At 47.5% G+C, this 21,944-nt stretch overlaps 1 protein-coding gene across 9 annotated transcripts in view; it reads right to left on the bottom strand.

Moving 5' to 3' along the window:
- syne1b (spectrin repeat containing, nuclear envelope 1b) overlaps positions 1–21,944 on the bottom strand; it is a 130,265-nt gene that overhangs the window by 66,955 nt on the left and 41,366 nt on the right. For 8 of the 9 annotated variants that reach the window (XM_056591112.1, XM_056591113.1, XM_056591114.1 and 5 more), the window contains 33 exons: positions 21,170–21,323; positions 20,283–20,908; positions 19,928–20,107; positions 19,486–19,636; positions 18,977–19,135; positions 18,477–18,659; positions 18,083–18,184; positions 17,794–17,997; positions 16,921–17,128; positions 16,378–16,490; positions 15,745–15,950; positions 14,867–15,019; positions 14,405–14,696; positions 13,840–14,012; positions 12,636–12,945; positions 12,132–12,296; positions 11,407–11,763; positions 10,885–11,021; positions 10,398–10,575; positions 9,587–9,769; positions 9,247–9,390; positions 8,590–8,745; positions 7,697–7,861; positions 7,418–7,590; positions 7,078–7,231; positions 6,494–6,637; positions 6,068–6,232; positions 5,245–5,562; positions 2,940–3,095; positions 2,474–2,644; positions 1,889–2,215; positions 910–1,062; positions 25–192 (listed from right to left, as the gene is read on the bottom strand). In XM_056591112.1, coding sequence (XP_056447087.1) covers positions 25–192; positions 910–1,062; positions 1,889–2,215; positions 2,474–2,644; positions 2,940–3,095; positions 5,245–5,562; positions 6,068–6,232; positions 6,494–6,637; positions 7,078–7,231; positions 7,418–7,590; positions 7,697–7,861; positions 8,590–8,745; positions 9,247–9,390; positions 9,587–9,769; positions 10,398–10,575; positions 10,885–11,021; positions 11,407–11,763; positions 12,132–12,296; positions 12,636–12,945; positions 13,840–14,012; positions 14,405–14,696; positions 14,867–15,019; positions 15,745–15,950; positions 16,378–16,490; positions 16,921–17,128; positions 17,794–17,997; positions 18,083–18,184; positions 18,477–18,659; positions 18,977–19,135; positions 19,486–19,636; positions 19,928–20,107; positions 20,283–20,908; positions 21,170–21,323 — 6,628 coding nt within the window. The remainder of the gene's footprint in view (positions 1–24; positions 193–909; positions 1,063–1,888; positions 2,216–2,473; positions 2,645–2,939; positions 3,096–5,244; positions 5,563–6,067; positions 6,233–6,493; positions 6,638–7,077; positions 7,232–7,417; positions 7,591–7,696; positions 7,862–8,589; positions 8,746–9,246; positions 9,391–9,586; positions 9,770–10,397; positions 10,576–10,884; positions 11,022–11,406; positions 11,764–12,131; positions 12,297–12,635; positions 12,946–13,839; positions 14,013–14,404; positions 14,697–14,866; positions 15,020–15,744; positions 15,951–16,377; positions 16,491–16,920; positions 17,129–17,793; positions 17,998–18,082; positions 18,185–18,476; positions 18,660–18,976; positions 19,136–19,485; positions 19,637–19,927; positions 20,108–20,282; positions 20,909–21,169; positions 21,324–21,944) is intronic. The other variant, XM_056591110.1, reaches the window with a different exon arrangement.

Raw genomic sequence — 21,944 nt, forward strand, 5'->3', positions numbered from 1 at the left:
TCAGGACTCTGTGGGGAGGCAGACCTTATGGCGAGCCAGTTGCTGGGTGGCCATCTCCATGCTGCTGGTCTGCATGGAGTCCGACGTCACCAGCCGGCTGGACATCTGCAGGAGCCATTTGTCTGCCTCCTGGAGCTCGCTGTTGTAGTCCTCGTGCTCCTTCACCCACTCCACCAGGCTCAGCACCTGGCTCTGAGTTGGAGATCAAGTCAGTGAGTCAGCACAGCCTCATACACATCCCACAGGGCGAGTGACTGAAGGCAAGCAAGAAGGTGAGGGACTACACTGGATCTAGAAGGTGTGTGGTATTGTCCAATAAAAATGACAGTTTTGGTTTTTTGGTTAGGAGGGTTGAGATGAATCAGTGTTGGCTACTTTTTGTAATTATCCATTGATGTCTAGAGTATCTATATCTGTAAGGGTGTACAACTCTTGTGGAAATGCATTGTGGGTTACTTAATGGGACTGTGGTGCTGAGTTCTATAAACTAGGGGAGGGGGGGAGGGCACCACCTAGGTTCTTTTAGTAAACCCGTTTGTTGATGCTTGCCTCCTGCTCACAAGCATTCGGTGGAAGACAAATGCACAGGGCTGACCTCTGTGGGTGGTTTTGACTACTCTGTAACTTTGTCTATTAACGGGCATTTGGACGACGATGGAAGTCCTAGCCAACGAAGGTACGTTCACGGATCATAGAACTGTGGATACGCGTTGGCAGAAGGTAAACATTGCCTTTTCAGGAAATGCTAAACATCCTCATTCGCTATGATCATGTTTACTGGTTCAGTGTCCTTCTGAAAACCTAGAGTCTGGGTAAGGGAGCAAACAAGTGTCACTTATTTCATTAGGTTAACACCGAAGGCCTACTATACTGTTTTGTATGCAAAGATTGCCAGGGCTTGCAGCCTACCTTTGCAGCTGTGCAGAGGTCCTGGTAGTCTGCTTGTAGTCTCTTCATGTTGTCTCGGACAGTCGGGTCCGGGACAGTTTCCAGCAATGCCTCTCCCTTCTCAACCACTGATCTCACTGCAGACTCGTGGGACTGGACCGTCTGCTGGACAGTCTATTAACAAGCACACATTTAAAACATGGATGGAGGCATTAGATATTGTGTGCATGTGCATTTAGTCTCTAAGGGCTAGGCTACCTACTCACTAGCTTAGCTGCCTTATCAAAAGCTGAGCACGGCATTAGCTAAGCTTCCTAAATAATATCTAAGCTATCTACTAATTAGCTAAGCTACCTTATCAATAGCTAAGCACAGAATGAGCGAAGCTACCTCAACAATAGATGAGCTTAATACTCTTGATCTTAGCTACCTTATCAATAGCTAAGCTACCTACTCATTAGCTTGGATATCTTATCAATAGCTAAGCACAGCATGAGCTAAGCTACCTAAACAATAGCTAAGCTTAATGCTCATAAGCTTAGCTACCTTATCAATAGCTAACACAGCATGAACTAAGCTACCTAAACAATAGCGAAGCTTAATGCTCATGAGATTAGCTACCTTATCAATAGCTAAGCTACCTACTCATTAGCTTGGATATCTTATCAATAGCTAAGCACAGCATGAGCTAAGCTACCTAAACAATAGCTAAGCTTAATGCTCATAAGCTTAGCTACCTTATCAATAGCTAACACAGCATGAACTAAGCTACCTAAACAATAGCGAAGCTTAATGCTCATGAGATTAGCTACCTTATCAATAGCTAAGCTACCTACTCATTAGCTTGGCTACCTTATCAATAGCTAAGCACAGCTTGAGCTAAGCTACCTAAACAATAGCTAAGCATAATGCTCATGAGCTTAGCTACCTAAACCATAGCTAAGTACAGCATGAGCTAAGCTACCTCAACAATAGCTAAGCACAGCATCAGCTAAGCTACCTTGTACTTGGCCAGCTGCGCCTTCTTCTGGTACAGCTCGGCCTTGGGCTCAACGGCGGAGCCCAGGAGGTTCTGGGTGTCGGTGACCCAGTGCGACTGGGCCTTGTACTTGTCGAGGAAGTCTTTGGAAAGGGAGATGCACTTCTCCAGGGAGCTGTGTTGGGCGCGCAGGGCCACCGTCAGCTCCTCCAGCTGGCCGAGGCGGCCGTCCACCTCCTCCCGGAGCTGGCCGGCCTCCCGCTCCTCCAGGTAGTCCAGGGCTCGGTCGGTCTTCTCCCGCAAGGTCTTCAGGAAGTTGTGTCCCTGCTCCAAGTCACCTTGCAGAGCCTGAGAGAGCAGATATGTTATTTTCCAGAATGAGGCTACTGGGATACCACATTCGAAACTGCAGTATTGACATCCAGGGCACAGGGTCCAGTCACAATCTCCATTTCTGCACTTGGATTTTGGGGTATTTTGTGACATTGTAATGATGCTTTTGAACAATGTGAATGCAGAGCACAATATCAATTTGTGCAAAGATATCAGCATCAAGATGCATAGGGAAAAGGGCACATCTGAGCCAAGATGGCTGCAACGGTATACCTCAAGTTTCTTCATTTTTCTCTCCATGGCTACGCGGTCCACCACATCGATGCAGCTGGCCACGGTGCTGAAACTGTTCTGGGACATGCTCAGCCAATCAGAGAAGGTGCCCAAGACACCCTGGGCATCCTCAATGCAAGACACCTCCTCTTGGAGCTGCTTGATGGTCTCCTACAGGACAAAAGGACAGAGGATCCAATGCGTTCTTGCCCTCTTTTTACAGAACCTCATCTTAATACCCCCTGTTCTGCGATCGGGTTTGAACAAATGTTGCTGTATTTATTAAGCTTTTTGTAAGCCGTCCTAAAATTCCTAATAGATTCAGTTTACTCAGGTCTATCAAATCTGGCAACATGGCATTTGTACTAGTAAACTGGTAAACATTTACTCTATGCGACAACGCACACAAGTGGGTGTCTGCATGTGGGACAAAGCTCAGTGTTTTCGGTCGTTATAGTTACTGTACCAGTAAGTGCAGAAGCAGTGCATGGTATCGGGCTGTGATCTGGGTGGCTCTGGTGCTGATCCGACTAGTGATGTGGGTTTCATCCAGAACCTGCTGGGCCAGAATACTGAGGCCCTCCATCTCCTCCTGGTAGACAAGCACCTCTTCCTGCCAGCTCTGAACCCAGAAAGAATGCACAATAACATTAGTGTATTAGTAGGGGACACATTGCATTGTTATAGGCTGACACTCTGCACCCTTACAAAGCCTTCATGGCCGTTATCTCGATATCCACACTCAATTCAAGATAATATACTACAGCATCATTTTGACTGCAGCATTTCTACATTTCTACGACAGTGGCTTGTCACAAACATCATCATATCGACTACAAACTAATTTCGACCACAGGATCAATTGGACATCTCCTCATTTTGACTAAAGCAAACTTTTGACTACAGCATCATTTTGACCAAAGTCTAATTTTGAGTACGGCAGCATTTCGACCTGAGCATCAGTACAACAACATCATTGTTTCAACTACGGTAGCATTTCTACTATGGCATCATTTCTACTATGGCAGCATTTCGATCATAGCAGAATTTAGACTACTGCCTCAGTACCACTATGGCAGTATTTCAACTCCAGCAGTTGAAATACTGCTGGATACATACCACAGCATGGCAGCATTTCTACGATGGGATAATTTTATTTATGCAATGACATTCACCTCATTTTGAAGACAGCAGCATTTTGACAAAGGCTTAATTTCCAATATGGCAGCATTTCGACTAAGGAAGCATTTACATTACGGGACCATATACAGAAGCTTATCCACAACGCAATAGACTATGGAAGCACTTCTTTGAAGGCATCATTTTGACTAGGCATCATTTCTACGATGGCCTGATCTCCACCACAGGACCATTTGGACAACAACCTCATTTTGAAAACTGCATAATTTCGACCACGGCCTAATTTCGAGTAAGGCAGCATTTCAACATCAGCAAGTAGAACAACAGCATCTTTTCAACTACGGCAGCATTTCAACAACAGCAGCATTTCAACTTTTCGACCACGGCCTAATTTTGAGTAAGGCAGCATTTGGACCTCAGCATCAGTACAACTACGGCATACTTTAGACTCCAGCAGAATTTCAATTGAGGCAGAATTTCTATGACGGGAGCATTTAAACAACAACAGCTTATCTACAAGGCAATAATATTGACTATGGATGCACATCAATTTGTCTACGGCCTGATTTCGACAATCGCCTGATTTTGACCAAAGGAGCTTTTGGTTAACCTCCTTTTGACTACAGTAACTATTTGACTAAGGCATCATTTAGACCACAGCATCACTAGAACAATGGCATTCTTTCAACTACCGCAGCATTGCAACAACGGCAGCATTTATACGACAGCGGCTTATCCACAACACCATCATATCGCCTACAGCCAGATTTCGACGACAGGATTATTTGGACAACAACCTAATTATGACAACAGCAACAGTTTGACTATGGCAAGATTTAGACTGAGGTAGCATTTGGCTACCGCCTAATTTTGAGTAAGGCATAATTTCAACCCTAAGCATCAGTACAACGACAGCATTCTTTCAACTATGGCAGCATTTCGACCATGGCATAATTTCTACTATTACATAATTTCTACAATGCCATATTTTTATTTACCTCATTTTGACAACAGCAGCATTTTGACAAAGGCTTCATTTCCACTAAGGTAGCATTTCGGCTCATCAGCATTTCCATTACTAAAGCATTTACTCAACACGATAATATGAATTATGAATGCATTTCTATAAAGGCATCATTTTGACCAAGGCATAAATTCTACAACGGCCTGATTTTGACCATTTCAACAAAGGCATCATTTCGAGTACGGCCTCATTTAGACTACAACCTTACTTTGAATACAGCCTAATTTTGACTACAGCATCCTATTTAAACTATGGCAGCATTTCAACATTTTGACTACAGCCTGAGTTCAACAACGACATCATTGGCTGCCGTGCATCACCCAAGTGGGTGCTACACACTGGTGGTGGTGAGTGAGGTCCCCCCCTTCACTGTAAAGCTTCTTTGTGTGTCAATAAAAGCGCTACATAAATTAAATCAATTATTATTAGCTGTTGCATCATTATGAATACTGCAGCATTACGACTATTGCAGCATTTAAACTATGCCATCATTCTACTACAGGATTTCGACTACAGCAGCAATTTGACTCCTACAGGTGTTCGACTACGGCAGCATTACGAGCAATGCTGTACTTCTGGGTTCCTCAGGGTCAATGATTCAACCAACCTTAATCAGCTCCAGCTGAGCGTCCTTGGTGGTGCGGTCGGACCTGCGATGGCCACGCAGCTGTCCTTTGGTCTCCATGCCCCTCAGCCAGCTGTCCAGTCGCTGGAACTTCTGCTCCATCTGCCGCAGCTTTGCTAGGGCGCTGTTGAGCTGGGCCCTGGTGTCCCCCAGTCGGCCCTGGTACAGCCGCCACTCCTGCTGGGCCATCTCCAGGGCTCGCTCCTCCATCTGGGGCAGCCCCCACGGGGTGACCAGCTCCCGGCACACAAGGAGGTTGTTGAGCAGGGCCTGGCCCTCTGTGCAGTGCAGCTGCAGTTCCTGTATTCAGCAGCAGAGGGTCGACTTTAGCTTTCATAACAATAATGTCGTAATGGACACAATATCATCGGAAAGGCAATTATTAACAGAAAAATAACTACAAGGGGCAGAATATCATTATTTTAGAAGAAGAGGATGAATGATAAACATAACAGCCACCACAAATTCATCACCAATAACTTGCAAAGGACTATTAGTTATATAAAGAGACGTTCTCTTCTTATATATGAAGAGAAAGTCAATTTGGCAACTTTGAAGAGGCTGAATGAGTATGTTGATTTTTATTTTAAGTATAATGGAATAGGAGAGGATAAAAATTATTATTTCATAAGGAAGAAGATATTCATGGAGCAAGACATCGTATGCTTTTGATGAACATTCAATATGTTTTTGATATCTACAGTTTATTTGCCTTGACAATGCAAAAATATATATTCTTTAGAAAAAGAAGAAAATTAAAAAGAAGAACAAACTGTAGGGGAAACAAAAGTTATTAATTCGAGACCTGCAGCTTCTGGAGCGTCTCCTCCAGCGTGTCCACGTCTCCCTCCAGCTGGGTGTAGCAGCTCAGCTTCTCCTGCTCCTCCTCCAGCCAGTCCTCGAACACCTGGAGGGCCCGCTGGTACTCGTGGTGGGACATCACCAGCTCCTCCGCCGTACCGACCGCCATCTGGGGGGGGAGAGCACCTCGTCAGCGCCAACGCATAACCCAAATGAGCCCAGCATGAGCTACAAATGCTTTTTGAAAGCCTTTGGAAATTTTAAAGGAAGTCCTCTGGCTCTAGCAATAATGGTACAATGCCAGACTCTTGACGTGCCTAAAGATTTGCTTGCACACTAAGAAACATCAACTCCCAACTATAGATTGTTGGCCACAGTTACCCATTAGCCTTATTTAGCAAAAGTAAGTAATATCTGCTTCTTATGATACCATGGCGTTCTCTCTGACAGCGTTGTAGCGCTCCTGCAGGTCCTGCAGCTCCAGCTGTGAGACGTAGTGTTCGGCCATATTGGCACTTTTCAGGCTGATGGTGTCCAGCAAGGCACTGTGGCTGAGCACTTCCTCGTGGAGCAGCTAGGAATGATCATAGGAAACAGGTCTTGGGTTATAATTGTAAGTAATGTGAATACGTTCAGCAAGTAACTCTCTGGTCTGTTGGGGAGATATTGTTGAATGGTGACTCTGCCCTCAGCATAATTCTCTGAAGTAATGTATCGGTGGCTTAGCCGGATCTGTGCGACAGTTTGAGAAAAAAAATGTACGAAAGTGGGACTAAGTGCTCATTTTTAAGAAGACAAATATCATTCTAAGTAGATGTGGATGTTCTATACATTTGATGAATATCATTTCGAAGATCGAAGAAAGTATTTACATTTGATGAATATAGTTTTAAGAAGGGGACTAAAGCGTATATTTGATGAAGAGGAAGATACTTTTCCAGTATATACAGTACATCTAATTAAGAAGGTACTCTGAAGAAGAAAATAGATACTTAAGTACGTGCTTTTCTTTACCTTGGCTTTGCCCAGATTGGCACTTTTGTCTCTCATCTCCGAGCAGGGTTTAGTCCCAGACTCCAGGCTCTCTTCCACTTGCTCGATCCAGGCCACGAACTGTTGGACGTCCTCCTGGTAGCTTGTCCACTGAGACAGGGATCCCTCCAGTTGACTGCAGAGATAATCAAACAACGTGCTTAGGAAGAGGACAAAGAGGTAGCACGAGGAGGCCACGGCATCATATGCAACTTCATGTTATCCCAATGGATGTTACTTCTTAACCCTGGAAAAGTAAGATCAAACTTAAGAATCTCACTTTTTTCGGCCTTAAGATTGCAACATAAAAAATTGAAGAAACCTTTTGCACTGAATGGAGGCAGAGAGGAGCGCATCCCAGGAGTCCTTGAGGTCCTGTATGTTCTTCTGCACCACTGGAACCCCCTCCGTCGACGTGTTCCTCTGGACAGACTCTCCCCTGGTGGTCAGCATTTTCAGCTGGATCTCCTTCTCTTGTCGTGCAGAGAGCAAGGCCTGGGAACCATGGATGTTAGAAGTGCAGCATTAATGATCATGGAGGGTTTACCCAAAAGCGTATCCCCAAATGTTTCCCTCCACACCACTGACAATTACTCATTACCTCCAGTTTGATCATCCTGCTGTCAAGGACGTTTTTGTCTGCGGTGGGTGCACAGTAGGTCTGCAGCATGTGGCTAGTGTCGGTCACCCAGTTTTGCAGCTCTTTGAGCCCCTGGGCAAACATCTGGTGTTCGGTGACTATCCTGTCAATTCTTGAAGCCTTCTCCTGCAAGAACCGCGGAACAGAAGTGATCGTCCCAGAAGTTTTGCTCTCCAGACAAATCAAGACAACCTAGTATTTCGGATGTACTGTTTTATAGTATTGGATATGTTCAGTCAGGAACATTATCTGCTGGAATATCCTCTGTAAAATGTACAATTGATAAAAAAGGATCTTTCGATATTATCATCTTGCTTCTTGCTCTGTCTTTTGAGGTTAAATAATGATTCAGAGGGAAGAGCTCCGTCCAGGCTGACTGTAGCTCTGCTGTCTCCTGTCACGCGATCGCTCTTCCAGAGGAGATCCACAGGGCAGAGTTTGGGTGTCGAAAAACATTTTTTTGTCCAGTAACAAGTTCAGCTTTAACAGACTAACAGACAAATAAGAGAGCATGGTAGGTACATTCTTGACACATTGCAACATTTCTTTATATTTTCTGTGCAACTGGATATGCAAGTCAAAGTTGTTTATTATCTCTGTGAATTAACTGGCAGTGCCACATACACCGTGTGTATTCACACAAGTCATCAGTCAGTGCAGTGGATGTTTTAAGGTTAACCTGAGTGCTCAATAGACTTGGGCCATGTGTTCCTAGCTTAGAAATTCTACTTCTGATCTTTAAAAACAACAGAGATGAAGACAGAGAGGGAGCAAGAGACAAGTAGGCACACAAGACAAGAAGACTTAGCGAACATGGGCCGTAGGCGAGACAGGGGCGCCGGGCGATACCGTACCTTGGTGAGGTTGGTTAAAGCTAGGTACTGGGCGGAGAGCTGAGACACATGGTGCATAAAGCCCTTGCCGGCAGCATGTTCGTCCCACAGCAGCTGGGCCTTCTCCCTGAGTCTGCTCAGGTGCACATCCTGAGAGGCTAACTCCTCCAGGACGGACTGGAAGAGCACAAGCATGTTAACGGGGAGGCATGCAAGCAAGAAGGAACAAGAGACAAGAAACACCAGGGACAGTTAAACATGTTGACAAGCATTGGAGGGTTAGCAGTGTGCAACATGTGAACGAAGAGAGAAATGGCCTGCAAAGGCAAGTTGAACCAAGCACTCTGAGATGCAAGATGGTGGTCAGAGCATGGCGCAAGGCTATTCTTTTTGCAGACATTGCTAAACACTGGACATTAAAGAGTAGAGAGAGCTTTGACTGCTCAGCAGATATGAGCAACATAATGGCAGGAATTCTTAAAAAGAAAGTTAGTTAGTTAGTGTCTGCTACTGGAAACAGCCTCGGCTATCATTGTGGAGGTTCTAAACTGTTCTAAAGCTGTTGGAAGTTGAAATGGAGAGCTGGTTAAAGGCGGTCGTGAGGGGTGAACCGGGCTCTCGGGGTGGAGTGGGGTGAAGGTCCACTACCAGAATCAATGACCTGCTTGGATACATTACCTGCAGTTTATGGAGCTCCTGCTTCTTGGCTCCGAGATCATGGAGACGTGTGCTGCTCTCCTGCACTGCCTGCTCTGTTACGTTCAGCCAACCCTGGAGTGGTTCGGCACTCGTCTCAAAGTCCTTCATCTGACATACTAGGTTCTGAGGAGAGCAACGTCTGATTGGTTATGAAGAGGATTAATAATATCTGAATGGTTATGAAGGATATCAATAACACCTGATTGGTTATGAAGAGGATCAATAATATCTGAAGGGTTATGAAGGATATCAATAACAACTGATTGGTTATGAAGCAGATCAATCTTCATTGGAGGAGAGATGCTTTTCAGTGGTTCACCTGTAGGCTCGTCTCTCTGCTGTGCAGGTTGGACATGAGGTTCTTCCAGTCGTCCCGGGCGCTGTTGGTCTTGGCCCGCACCCCCTCCACCCTGTCCTTTGCCGCCACGCTGATGAACAGCTCGCTGCTCACCAGCACACCATTCACCTTGCTCTGGCCCTTCTCCCTGTCACCGAGGAACTCCTGGGGAAAAGGGAGCACACACTGGGGTCAAGTACACTTCATATGTACACTCTCAATCAGAACACCACAAAATCATAATCATAAAATTAGTCTTTTGAATCAGCATTTTAATTAGGGATCGACCGATACAGATTTTTTAGGGCCAATACGATACCGATATTTTTTCATCAGCCTTAGCCGATACCGATATTTAGAGCCGATACTGCTTTTGCTCCCTCAATCATAAAAATTACACTGATAACAAATGTTACAAGTCTCAATTTAAAAAAAGGAACATTTATTGAACTTCAATATAAAAAACAATATTTAACAAATAGTAAAAACAGGTGAGGTAAAACAAGTAAGAAAAATTAGATGAGCAATATTTAACAAATATTAAAAACAGGTGAGGTAAAAAAAAAAATATATATATATATATATCGGCGAAAATCAGCCGCGTATCTGCCGATACCGATACACGTAAAAAACGCGAATACCGATACACGTAAAAAACGCGAATATCGGCCGATAATATCAGCCGATAATATCGGCCGACCGATATATCGGTCGATCCCTAATTTTAATCAACTGAAAGATCAACACACATTGCACAATTTTTTTTCATAGAATCAGGTATGTTTCCATTTACCTGGATCTTCTGGAGGCTGGAGGACGCCTCACTGAGGTTCTGCGGCACGTCGAAACACTTGGCAGTGTTGATCTTGGCGTTGACCAGCCACTGCTGGAACTCTCTGAAGGCCGAGCGGAAGCCCTGGTCCAGCAGCTTCTCCTTACTCTGGCACCCTCTGGAGGCCTGGAGGCTGAGACTGGAATACAAAGCCATGCCATTGCCGTCTTTAAGAAATACAATCGGGTGATTCCGGCATCAGTGGCTGGCTACAAATCACACGGTTAATCCCCAATGGGGCTTAACGAATAATGGATGCATGAATAACACAATTCACCAAATTTGTGTTTCAATTGCCGGTGAAGTGTGTGATCAGTGACTATTTGCTGGTTTGCTCCAGATTGTTTTCATTCTTGGTTATATTGGGTATACCTAATAATTCTCATAGTGCTACCAGTTGTATTGGGCCTACCGGTCGCGTTGGGGTTCCCTGGTTTATTTGGCCTACCTGTTGTACTCTTTAATGAGGGAAGACACCTTCTCTGACAGCTTGCCCAGGTCTCTGGAGAACCGGCATAGGTCATTGAGCTGAGTCTTCAAACTCTCTGACGTGGGCTCAGCTTTCACCAGGTCCGCCAGCGTGGCCTGGGAGTGACGGAAATGAGGATCAATACCTGGAGATCAATGACCACATACACTCCATCCTGTCTCTGCATTCATATTTCGAACGCCCATCCATCATAAATTCAGACTCAGGCTATATTCGCTATAGTGCATTCATTTATAGGATGACTTGTCAAAGGCTGTTAAAGATCGAGTTCAACCACTCAAGGACAAGACAGAGGATGTCAGAGAGGTCAGATGAATCCTGGCAAATGTATTTAGGATTCATAAGGATCTGACAAGAAGGTACTGGTATAGATCGAGCTATACCAGTACCTTCCTTCCTGTGATAACTTAGGAACACATAGGAACAACTGGTCCTATGCCCGAAGCGGGCCTGCTTAAATCCAGACAATCTGAAACAGACCTTTGCCAGCTGCCAGGCCTTGACACACTCCTCCCCACTGTGTTTTCCCTCGCACTGGGCCAGCCTGAGGCGGCAGTCATGGAGCTGGGCACCGAAGTCGTGCAGGTCCTGCCCCAGCCGAGATGACAGAACGCTGAACTCCTGCTCGGAGCTGGCGATCTGGGAGAGGGAGGTCTCCAGGCCAGCCCTGGTCTGCAGGGCGCCGCGCTCCCACTGTTCCCACGACGACAGCAGGGCCGCCTCCTCGCGCTCCACGGCCTCGAAGCCCCCGGAGCCGGTGTGGTCCCGGGCCGCCGCGCCACTGCGCTGAACCCGGCTCAGCCTCTCCCTGCCCCGCTGCTTTGAGTCCAGCAGCTCCTGCATGGAGGAGGTCCGGAACGGGATTAGCTGCAGCCCTGTGCCCTGAACCTCTGGTTCAAGCAGCTGTAGACGTCAAGCCACTAAGCCGCACATCGGCGGCAGTGGTAGCGGGGATACAAGACGTCGACTAGCTCATTGAGTCAGAATCAGAATCATTGAAATTGGTATAGAGAAAATGTACACGGAATTCAATTCGGTGCAGGTTTCCGCTTTTGAGTTTGGCGTCTTTGCTCGAGGACTCCTCAGGACTCCCAGAGACGCGGTAGTGGACGACCACTTACCACATGACCGGGTCTACCTGTTGACCGGGTCTACCCAGTTAGACCCACTGGCCCGGTCACTCCTCAGCAGGCGTTGATCCGTACCTGCACCTTGGACAGCTTTCTCCTTATTGAAGTGGTGTCTCCAGACAGGTCCGACCAGCGCTGAAGCTCCTCCTTGGCCGAGATGAGCCAGTCGTTGAAGTCCCGGACAGCGTCCAGGTACTGCTCGTGCTCGGACACAATACCCTCCATGGAGTGCACTTTGCCCTTTGAGTGAGGGCAGGAAGACGGTTATTATTTTGGGGGGATTTAGCAGAACGCCAAGATTTTGGAAAGATACAAGTTTAGTGTAACATAGTAGCAGGCATTTGTTCGTCTTTGTTTATTTGTTACCTTCTTCAGGGTTCCATTAGACTTGTACTGTGTATACAGTGCCCTGTACTTCACTTTAATTATTTAAATGCTAGGTCACTGAAAAAACTGCTAGTAAACTAGCACTTTGTTTACTTCGTAGTTCTTGGACAGTGAGGTTGACCTAGGACGAACCATGTACGTCAAATATACCACATACTATTTAACCCCTACCAGCCCTCTTTGTTTTCCCACCTTGACCACGGAGGAGAGGTCGGCAAAGTGGACGTTGAGCTCTGCCCTCTGCTCCGGTCCGAACATCTGGTCGGCGGTCTTCTCGTGCAGCTCCACTGCCTTCTCGGTGAGGCGCGACAGCACCCCCGCGTGGGCCTCCACGTCGGCCTGCACGGCCCGCAGGCGCTCCAGCAGGGAGGCCTTCTCCTTCAGCCCGGGCTGCTGGGGCAGGTTCACGCTCACCTCCTGCTCCACCGTCTCCAGCCACTGCTGCAGCTGGCTCCGGCTCTCCTGGTAGCAGCTCCACTGGGCCACTGTCCATTCCAGGCGGCTGGGGGGGGGGGACGAATGGGAAATCAAAGATCAACGAAATCAACCTATTTTTGGTTTTCCCTGTTTCCCTGTTTCCCTGTCTGTTTCATTGCATTCTCATTGCATTTGAACATGTCCGCAATGGTTTAAGTTTTTGTTGCTTGTCCGTTTCCGCATTTGAAAAAAATTGGCCCAAAATTGCAAAAGTAGTTGAGAACAGTTGGTCAACATGATGATAAATTATCATGCAACATTATGGATAGTTGGACAGTGCACCTCTCTTGGGGTATTTTTGCCTTTGAAGGACAACTAAATGGCAACTAAAGGGTTTTTTGCCCTGGCAGGTGGCTGTACTCACAGGTTGAATCACCTGGATAGGACCAGGTCCTACCTACAAAATAGGAACTACTTTGTTTCCATTGGCGACTTTGTATCAGAATCAACCAACGTGACATGTGGAGTCCCACAAGGTTCAATCTTAGGACCCTCTTTATTCAACATCTACATGTTCTCACTAGGTCAAATCATGCAAAATAACAATATCGACCATCATTGCTATGCTGATGACACGCATCAGCATAGCAATGTTGACAGGATACCAGAGAGATACATGATCTGTTCTTAAATACATTGCACTTTCGAATTCTTTTTTCTTTGCCTTTATTTTCTATATATTTTGCTCATTTTTTAACTCTGTCTATGTTATCTTTTACTTATCCATTATTTTATTTTATTGTATGACAATGTTTCTATGTGAAGCACTTTAGGTCTGCCTCGTGTTTCAAAAGTGCTATATAAATGAAGTTGCCTCGCCTTGCCTACAATGCCAATCAATGAATATAGAAAGACCTCAGAAGCCGTTGGTAGAGAGGGTCAGTCCAGCAGGGCCCAGCAGAGGCTTGTGTCTCCTCACCTGTGGCAGCTCATGGAGGTCATCAGCATGTTGGCCCAGGAATCCTTGAGCCGCTGCAGCTGGGAGCGGATGGCCTCCTGGCCCTCCGGACTGTTGTGCTTCAGGACCTGCTCTCCCTTCCCCACGGTCATGTTCAGCTTCACCTCCCCCTCGCCCTTCATCAGCAGGATATCCTGACGGAGAACCGAGCACACTGGATTGATACGAGGATTCTTGACCTTTCTTAACCAGATCATGCACACCACATCAGAACCGCTTCACGGGTGGACGACTCATTTGTAAACCGTGTGGTCAGGCCCTACGTGCGGTGGAAGATTCCGTTAGGCTTTTGTTTTGGTTGTTGTTTGCTGTAGGGATTCAGCACTTTAGATGGTTGTGTGTAGGCTTCCTTTACCTCCTGAGCTATGCGGCCTAATTGATTAGGAATAGGGTTATGTCTGAGATGGAACTATTTGAGTGTTTGGTTTCCCTTAAAGCTTGTGTGGTATGATATATGATACTAATGATCACTAATGATATCCCAAGATCACAACGAGACAAACAGCAAAGGGTTCGTTCCACTAACCTGTACGAGCCCCAGCCTCTTCTCCAGCGTCTCCTTGTTGCCCACGGTGCTATCGAGCGAGGCCAGGCGCTCCTGGGCCCCATTGAGCCAGGACCAGGTGCTCTGCAGGGTGTCCTGGAAGGCCTGCTGCTCCTGCAGGGTGAGCTGGCAGCTGCGCAGCCGTTCGCGGGCGCGCCGCAGCAGCGCCTGCTGCTGGGACTGCAGCTGGGCCGACACCCGCGTCTCACTGCCGTCGCCGCGCCCGCCCTCGTTCAGGGCCTGCGCCTCCTGGCACAAGCGCTCAAACGAGTCCCTGGGAGGGTGGCACGCACAATCTAAGTGCTTTTATCCGGAGCAAACCACCAAGGTAACTTCCAGCTGGGGGTCCACTGCGCTATCCGGACCCCAATAAACGGGAGAAAAAGAGGGGAAGTAGTGTGCTTTGATGATGGAAGGGGAGCTGATGATTGCCTTTGTGCGTACCTCTCTTTGAGCACCTCTTGCTGATACTCCTCCACCTGCTCCAGCATGGCCTTCTCCGGGCCTCGCTGCTGCTGGGCCTCAGACAGGTCGGTGGTCATCCTCTTCTCCATGTGCTCCAGCCACCAGCGCAGCTTCTTCAGCCGGCCCTCGAACCTGGGAGCACGGGGAGAGGCTTTAGAAAGGGTCCTCTCAATCTTAAAAACAAGAGACGTGAGATGTACTGCCAACCCCAAAATCATGAGCATCATCTGGCACTTATTGTGACTGACCAGACAGAACTTTACAGAAAATGAGCAGCAAACTTAACAATATAACTAGTTAAATAACTAACCCTAGAATTGTAAAAAGAAACCAAAAACCAACATGTCCCTCACTCAATCGACCTAGCAAGGTATACTAACAAAGGTAGTATACCTAGGTTGTTACCTATATCGGTAGTTACCGACCAACTTACCATCCTATACCTAGTTTACTACACAGGTTACTATCTCTCTATGTCTAGTTTAAAGAACTAACTACCACCCTACTTACCTACATGGGAATATGGCACTAACTAACTGCGTAACTGCCGTTCAATAGTTTGGGGGCACTTAGAAATTTCAGTTTTTTTTAAGGAAAAGCTGTTTTTTTCGATGAAGACAACATTAAATGAATCAGAAATGCAGTCTAGACATTGTTAATGTTGTAAATGACAATTCTGGCTTGAAAGGGCAGATTTTTCATGGAATACCTATGTAGCTTTTGTGTTCTAAAGGCTCTAACTAGCTGATCTTGTTAAAAGGCTAACGGATGATTAGAAAACCCTTGTGCAATTATGTTAGCACAGCTGAAAACTGTTCAACGATAGTGTAGGTGTTGACAGCGAGTGGATGGCCTACCCCTTCATGAGGGAGGCGCTGTCCTCCAGGATCTGCTGGTTCTGCCGGCACTGCTCCACAAAGCTGTCCCAGTCCTGCTGGATGGAGGAGAGGTTCTGCTGGACCTGGCCGGCGCTGGCCTTTGGGAGGTGGAGGAGCAGCTTCTCCCCTTCCTCACAGACCTGCGTGAGACGCACCTCTCCCTCCTCCACGCGCTCCATCGCTCCCTGGACAAGAACAGCGACATACCCCTTGAGCAGAGTCCTTTGTGCAATGTGTCGTTACATTACATTTACATTTAGGGCATCTAACAGACGCCTCTATCCAAAGCGATTAGCAAACACTTTGTCACACCGACAGCATAGTCAACCATGCAAGGCGACAGCCAGCTCGTCGGGAGCAGTCAGCCTGAGGTGTCTCGCTCAGGGACCCTTCGACACTCTAGGAGGAGTAGGGGATCAAACTAGCAACCTTCCAGTTACCAGTCAACCCGCTCTACCTCATGAGCTGAGCCGACTCGACTTTAGTCTGTGTCTAAAGTCGCATGTCGTTCTTGGCCTGGCGGCCGGTTGGCGCTCCCTTCAGTTTTGTCTGAATAGACTAGCTAGCGATGTTTGCGTTTGGTCCTACTCAAAGGGGACTGAATACCGGTACCTTGATCTTCTGGAGTTTGCGATCAACGACACAGGTGTCTCCTGATCGGTCAGAGCATTCTTTCACGATCTCTCTCTGTTCAGAGAGCCATCGATGAAACTCCTGGACAAGGTCTGATGAGAGAGAGAGAGAGAGAGAGAGAGAGAGAGAGAGAGAGAGAGAGAGAGAGAGAGAGAGAGAGAGAGAGAGAGAGAGAGAGAGAGAGAGAGAGAGAGAGAGAGAGAGAGATAAAGAGAGAGAACAACAGAGAGAGGCATTTATGTATATAGTCCCAAAGGCCAGGTATCTCCACAGACTAAACCACGTTGAGGTGTCTCCACAGACTGAATCACGTTGAGGTGTCTCCACAGACTGAATCAGGTTGAGGTGTCTCCACAGACTGAATCAGGTTGAGGTGTCTCCACAGACTGAATCACGTTGAGGTGTCTCCACAGACTGAATCACGTTGAGGTGTCTCCACAGACTGAATCACGTTGAGGTGTCTCCACAGACTGAATCAGGTTGAGGTGTCTCCACAGACTGAATCAGCTTGAGTTGTCTCACCATTGAAGTGTTGCTGCAGACAGTGCTGCATCCCCACCAGCGTCCTGGCTGAAAGCTGGTTGATGGCCTCATAGCTCTTGATCAGGTCGGTGAGGGCTGATCCCAGGCCAGCCAGCTCTTCAGAGGGGTACTTTCTGCACAGGTTGTTGAGGCTCTCCCTGGTAGCATCGATGCTACCCTGCTGGTTCAGGAGCTCTTTCTGGAGATCCTATAATTGGGGAATATGCTTTGAACTCAAACACTGGTTTCTCTGACTTTTCAAATATCATTGTGTAAGGTCCTGAAGATATGCATTATTGAGTAGAAAATGTAATTGATAAATGATAACATATTAACACTCTACTCATTGGAAATACAGGTTTGGCGCAGGCTTATGGCCCTTTGCCTTTTGAAGGGTTGAAAGCTGAAGCTGAAGATGCTATAGTGTGGACTAAATGGACGGCAACAAAGCGTTAAAGCAACAATGGGGGAATGCTAATGTAAACCCTGGTTGGATAAGGATTCAAAATTGGATATGAAGATGAAATCTGACCCATAGTTTCAGTGTTAAAACTGATAAAATAATTGCTATCTGTGGTTCTATATGGGCTGTGGCATTTTGAAAAATAATAGCTTGCAGCAACATATTGAAAAAAATAACTATGAACTTAATTCAAAATTAATTGAACTGAACTAGTTCATTTTAAAATTTGTGAACTGAACTTTGAACTAGCTCATGTAGAAAGTGAACTTTCCCAACATTGTCAACTGGCTCATCGGGAGATTACACTTTCTGTCAGAAAAGCTGAAGGTTGAACCGACGAACCCTAAAGTTTAGAACCAACCTACAGCGCTACCTAATGTGCTATCCCCTTTATAGCAATAGGGCTGCACCTTGACACTGTAGATATCCTCAGGATCTGACCCCGTGGTTGTTGAAATCAGGGACTCTTCCATACTCTTCAGCCAGTCTGACATCTGGGAAATGTAGTCCTCTAGCTGTTTCCTCTGGGAGCTGAAGTCCTTCAGGTTCCCCCTCGCCTGCTCACACAGCTTGTGGACATTGCTGATCTTCATCTGCAAGTCTGCTTCAAGCGCCTGGCACAAAGAAAGCAACATTTAAATATGCTGGCCTACACCAAGTATACTCGTAGTTGGGCCTTAGAAATGGGGAATTTTATACCTGTAGTTTAGCGGGAGTTTCTTGGCCTCCGCTGTGTTGCTTCAGTTCTTCTACGTTCTCCAGAAGGGTGTTCAGTCTCTGCTCTTTCTCCACAATTTCTTTCTGTAAATATACACAGTGGCTATGGGTCATAATTTCCCAGACATATACCAAGACTAGAAGAAGAAGATGTCAGCCAAATGGTCTTTGTCCTCCTTTGTTTACTGGCAAATAAAAGAAACTTGGATTATTGTCACACCCTTGCTTGAGCCACCAAGTTAACTTTCAATACAGAGAGTAGGCTTCCTAAGCTGTAGAGCGATCACGAGACCACAAATCTCTCTTAAGTTAGTTGGTTTTTATTCGACTGTCAATACGATTTGCTCTGCTGTGCGATGGAAGACGGTGGCCTTACCTCTACCACAGCCAGCCTGCCGGACATCTTGTGGCTGTCGTTGAGGTTGTTCAGACTTTCACTCAGCTCTAAGGCACAGCTGCTGGCCCAGCTCTCGATGTCGTCACTGATCCTGCGCACTTCCTCCCACACCACCAAACTCTTGCTGAGGCGGTCGATGTTGTCGTCCACTCTCTCCGACACCTGCAGTCATGGAGTCCCAGAGTAAGACACTTCATCTGTTGTTTAAACTGGCAGCACAGCATTAAGTGACCCTATAATGTATATTTTACATACATATGGAAAAGACACTGTATGACTCACCATTCGGTATGATGGATCACATTTATTACCTTTTCGCCCTTTTTCATTTTGGCAATGTCTAGCCTTAATTCGTAACTCAATGCGTTTAGGGAGAGCTCTCTTATGTGTCATGTGTCAAGGTTTCTTTTCTCATTGTGTGAAAGCCTCTCTCAGTGATAAAGCAGACTTTCACCTATACTGTATAGGATCCCACTCACATCCAGCCACTGATCCACCAGCGTCTCCACATCCTTCTTCATGACCTGCGCGTCGCAGTCCGGGATCATCCTCAGCTCGCTGAGCAGCTGCTTCCCCCGGCTGGAGAAGAGGTCCAGCTCCTGCTGCTTACCAGACATGTTGGTCTTCACCCCCTCATGCTGCACCAGGACATGGGAAGAGAAGGGAAGACACACAGACAACTCATTGATTTATAAGGATGAAGATTGAAGATAAGAAGTGTCTGCAGCAGGGGGAGGTGTTTAGAAAGCTTGACAGATTTACTAAATGGAACCAAATCTCTGGGTGCAAATATTCCATACTCAGTAGTGCTAAAAGTGTTTCACTCATCTTGGTTCGATCCTAAATGTCTGCAGCCAACCTGGGCGACATCTTCCTCACTCATTGAGAAAGATGCCAAACCTGCAGCCTGCATGAACAGTGCATTTCCATGATGTGACTTACCTTGGATAACGTGTGTTTCATTGCTAATGATGGTAGTTGGACCAACCTTGGATAGGGATCTCTTGGTTTCTTCGTGGTCCTTGAGAGCAGAGCTGATATCCACCACAGCTTCTGTGCTCTCCACAATGCCAGTGATGGAGGTCTTCAGACCCTGGTACTCTCTCATCAGTTCCACCAGGACCCCACACTGCTCCTGCCTGTCAGAAAAACAGCGTTACTCTTGTTTATTCACCAGGAGCAGTTTACTGGCTGAATGGTTCAACGGTTTGGTTATGTTTGTAAAGATGGTCAACTATAAAGACTGTTTCAAGGTGTAAGTGGGCGTGTCCACCTAGATGTATGAATGATAGATGGGCAACATTTGCTACAGTCCACTGGGTAGGCTGGTAGACTGATCTATCCAGCACACATCTAGCTGGAGACGCCCACTTGTGATGTCACTAAAATAGAGGAAAAGGCAGCTTTAAATCTCCCCAGTCTCCCCGTACCTGTCTGAGATGAGTCTCTTGGTGTCCTCCCAGGTGGACTTCAACAGGCCGATCTCCCGCAGCACCTCCCCTGCGAACTCTGCGTCGCGCTGGGCGAGTTGCTGGCCCTTGTCCCTCAGCCACTGCTCCTCGTGCTGGTGCGACTGGAGCTCGTCCTCCAACTGGTTGAAGAAACGCAGCCTGGCGGAGGGGGCGGAGGTGGTCAAAGGCTGCAACATCCCGCTCATACTTATGGGAACGTGAATACGCTGCTAACAACCACGCCTGTATCTCACGATGTGTTTTGAAACGCGATAACGTCCGTGAGCACGGTGACGATGCTGCTATTGCCTATTGGCCCAGGGGCTCCGCTCACCTCTGCTGCAGAGCCTGAAGGCTGGGCTCCTTCATGCTCTGGTGGTCGGCCTTCTCCTCAATGTCCTCCACGGTCTTCAGCAGCTGCTCCTTGCGCTGCCTGAAGGAGGTCCACAGGGCGCCCAGGGCGTCCGCCTCGCTCTGCTTGGAGCCCAGCAGGCTCCGGACGGCGTCCACCTCGGCGCTCAGCGCGTCGGCCATGCGCCGGCAGGAGGTACGCGCCCCCTGGCCGTCACCCACGTGCAGGTGGCCCTTGCAGAGGCTGCTGTCCAAGCCGGCCGCCAGGGATTCCAGCCGGGCCACCTCGGGCAGAGCGGCCGACAGCTCCTGCTGCAGCTCTTCCACGCGGGCGCGGTCCCAGCTGCCCGCGCCCTCCACCGTCTGCCTCAGGCCCTGCAGGGTCGCCGCCGTCGTGCCCTGGGTCTGCAGGAAGGCCTGCAGCCGCTCCAGGCACTCCAGCTGGAGCTCGGCCGCCTGCCGGGCCTCCAGGTAGGGCAGGAGGCAGTTCTCCAGTCGGCCGTGGAGGAGCTGGGCGTCGCCGGGCTCACAGGCCCGACACAGGCACTCCGTCTGCTGCTCCAGGATCTGCTTCACGACCGCCTGCTTCTGGAGAGCGGCTCGGTTATCCTGAGAGAGAGAGAGAGAGAGAGAGAGAGAGAGAGAGAGAGAGAGAGAGAGAGAGAGAGAGAGAGACTTTCAGTATACCGTTCCATGGTCACAATGTCCTGCTGTGTTTGGTTTGTTGCACAACCCGAGGCAGGAGGGCGCTATTCCTTTCTGCACCTGAAAGGTCATCCTGCGATGGAATAATGTCTGTCTTTTGAGGTCCTCAAAGCAATGACCTCAGAACTGAATTCTGTTCTTCAGCGCCACCGCTGTCCTCCTCACCTTCACTTGCGTCACGGCCGGTGGCAGGTGGGTGGTGTTTATCTGAGAGGCGGAGTGGAGGGTGGAGAGCATGCTCTCGCCCCACTGGGAGAACTTGACCAGAGCCTGGTCGAACTGCTCCACCTGCGACAAGTGGCTCTGCAGCTCCTGGGTCCTGGTGGTGGAGGAGAATGTCAGAAAGATGTGAGAATAAGTGTTGGCCTTTTAACAAATACTGAGTTATTTAACCATGACAACAACTAGTATTCATCTTTTGAACAACAAATTGAACTTAGAACCTGGCTAATATGTGCTAATACTAGAGCTTAAATTAGCAAAAGTAAAGCTGAACAGAAATATAAACTACTGTATATTTTGTCAAAATGTCAACCAATTTCTCTTTATGAGGTTTTCTAACAATAATATCAATACCCCTATACCCTGCCTATCGTCCCCCAGTGGCTAGAAATGGCGTAAGGTGTAAAACGAGCACTAGGTATCCTACTTTGTCTTTGAATATGGGGCCAGGTTACCTCCCCTTTCTCTGCTTTGCCCGCCCAGAGACTTTGGCCCGCCAATAAGCTATGACCGTGCGAGCGGCACATGTGTGTGTGTGAATACACACACTGTAAAACAAGTGTTTTACAGTTCTTCTTCTATTTTTATTTGGATAACCGTTGCTAACCTGCTGTTGGTATTAAGGCGCATAACACGCAACACAATAACGCAAGCTTGTGTAAAGCTCCTATTTCGTGAAAAGACTAGACTGCGTCGGGTTCTCTGACGTCTCTGGTGG

This window comes from Gadus chalcogrammus, chromosome 5, assembly GCF_026213295.1.
Source record: "Gadus chalcogrammus isolate NIFS_2021 chromosome 5, NIFS_Gcha_1.0, whole genome shotgun sequence".
In the NCBI taxonomy this organism is placed as follows: Eukaryota; Metazoa; Chordata; class Actinopteri; order Gadiformes; family Gadidae; genus Gadus; species Gadus chalcogrammus.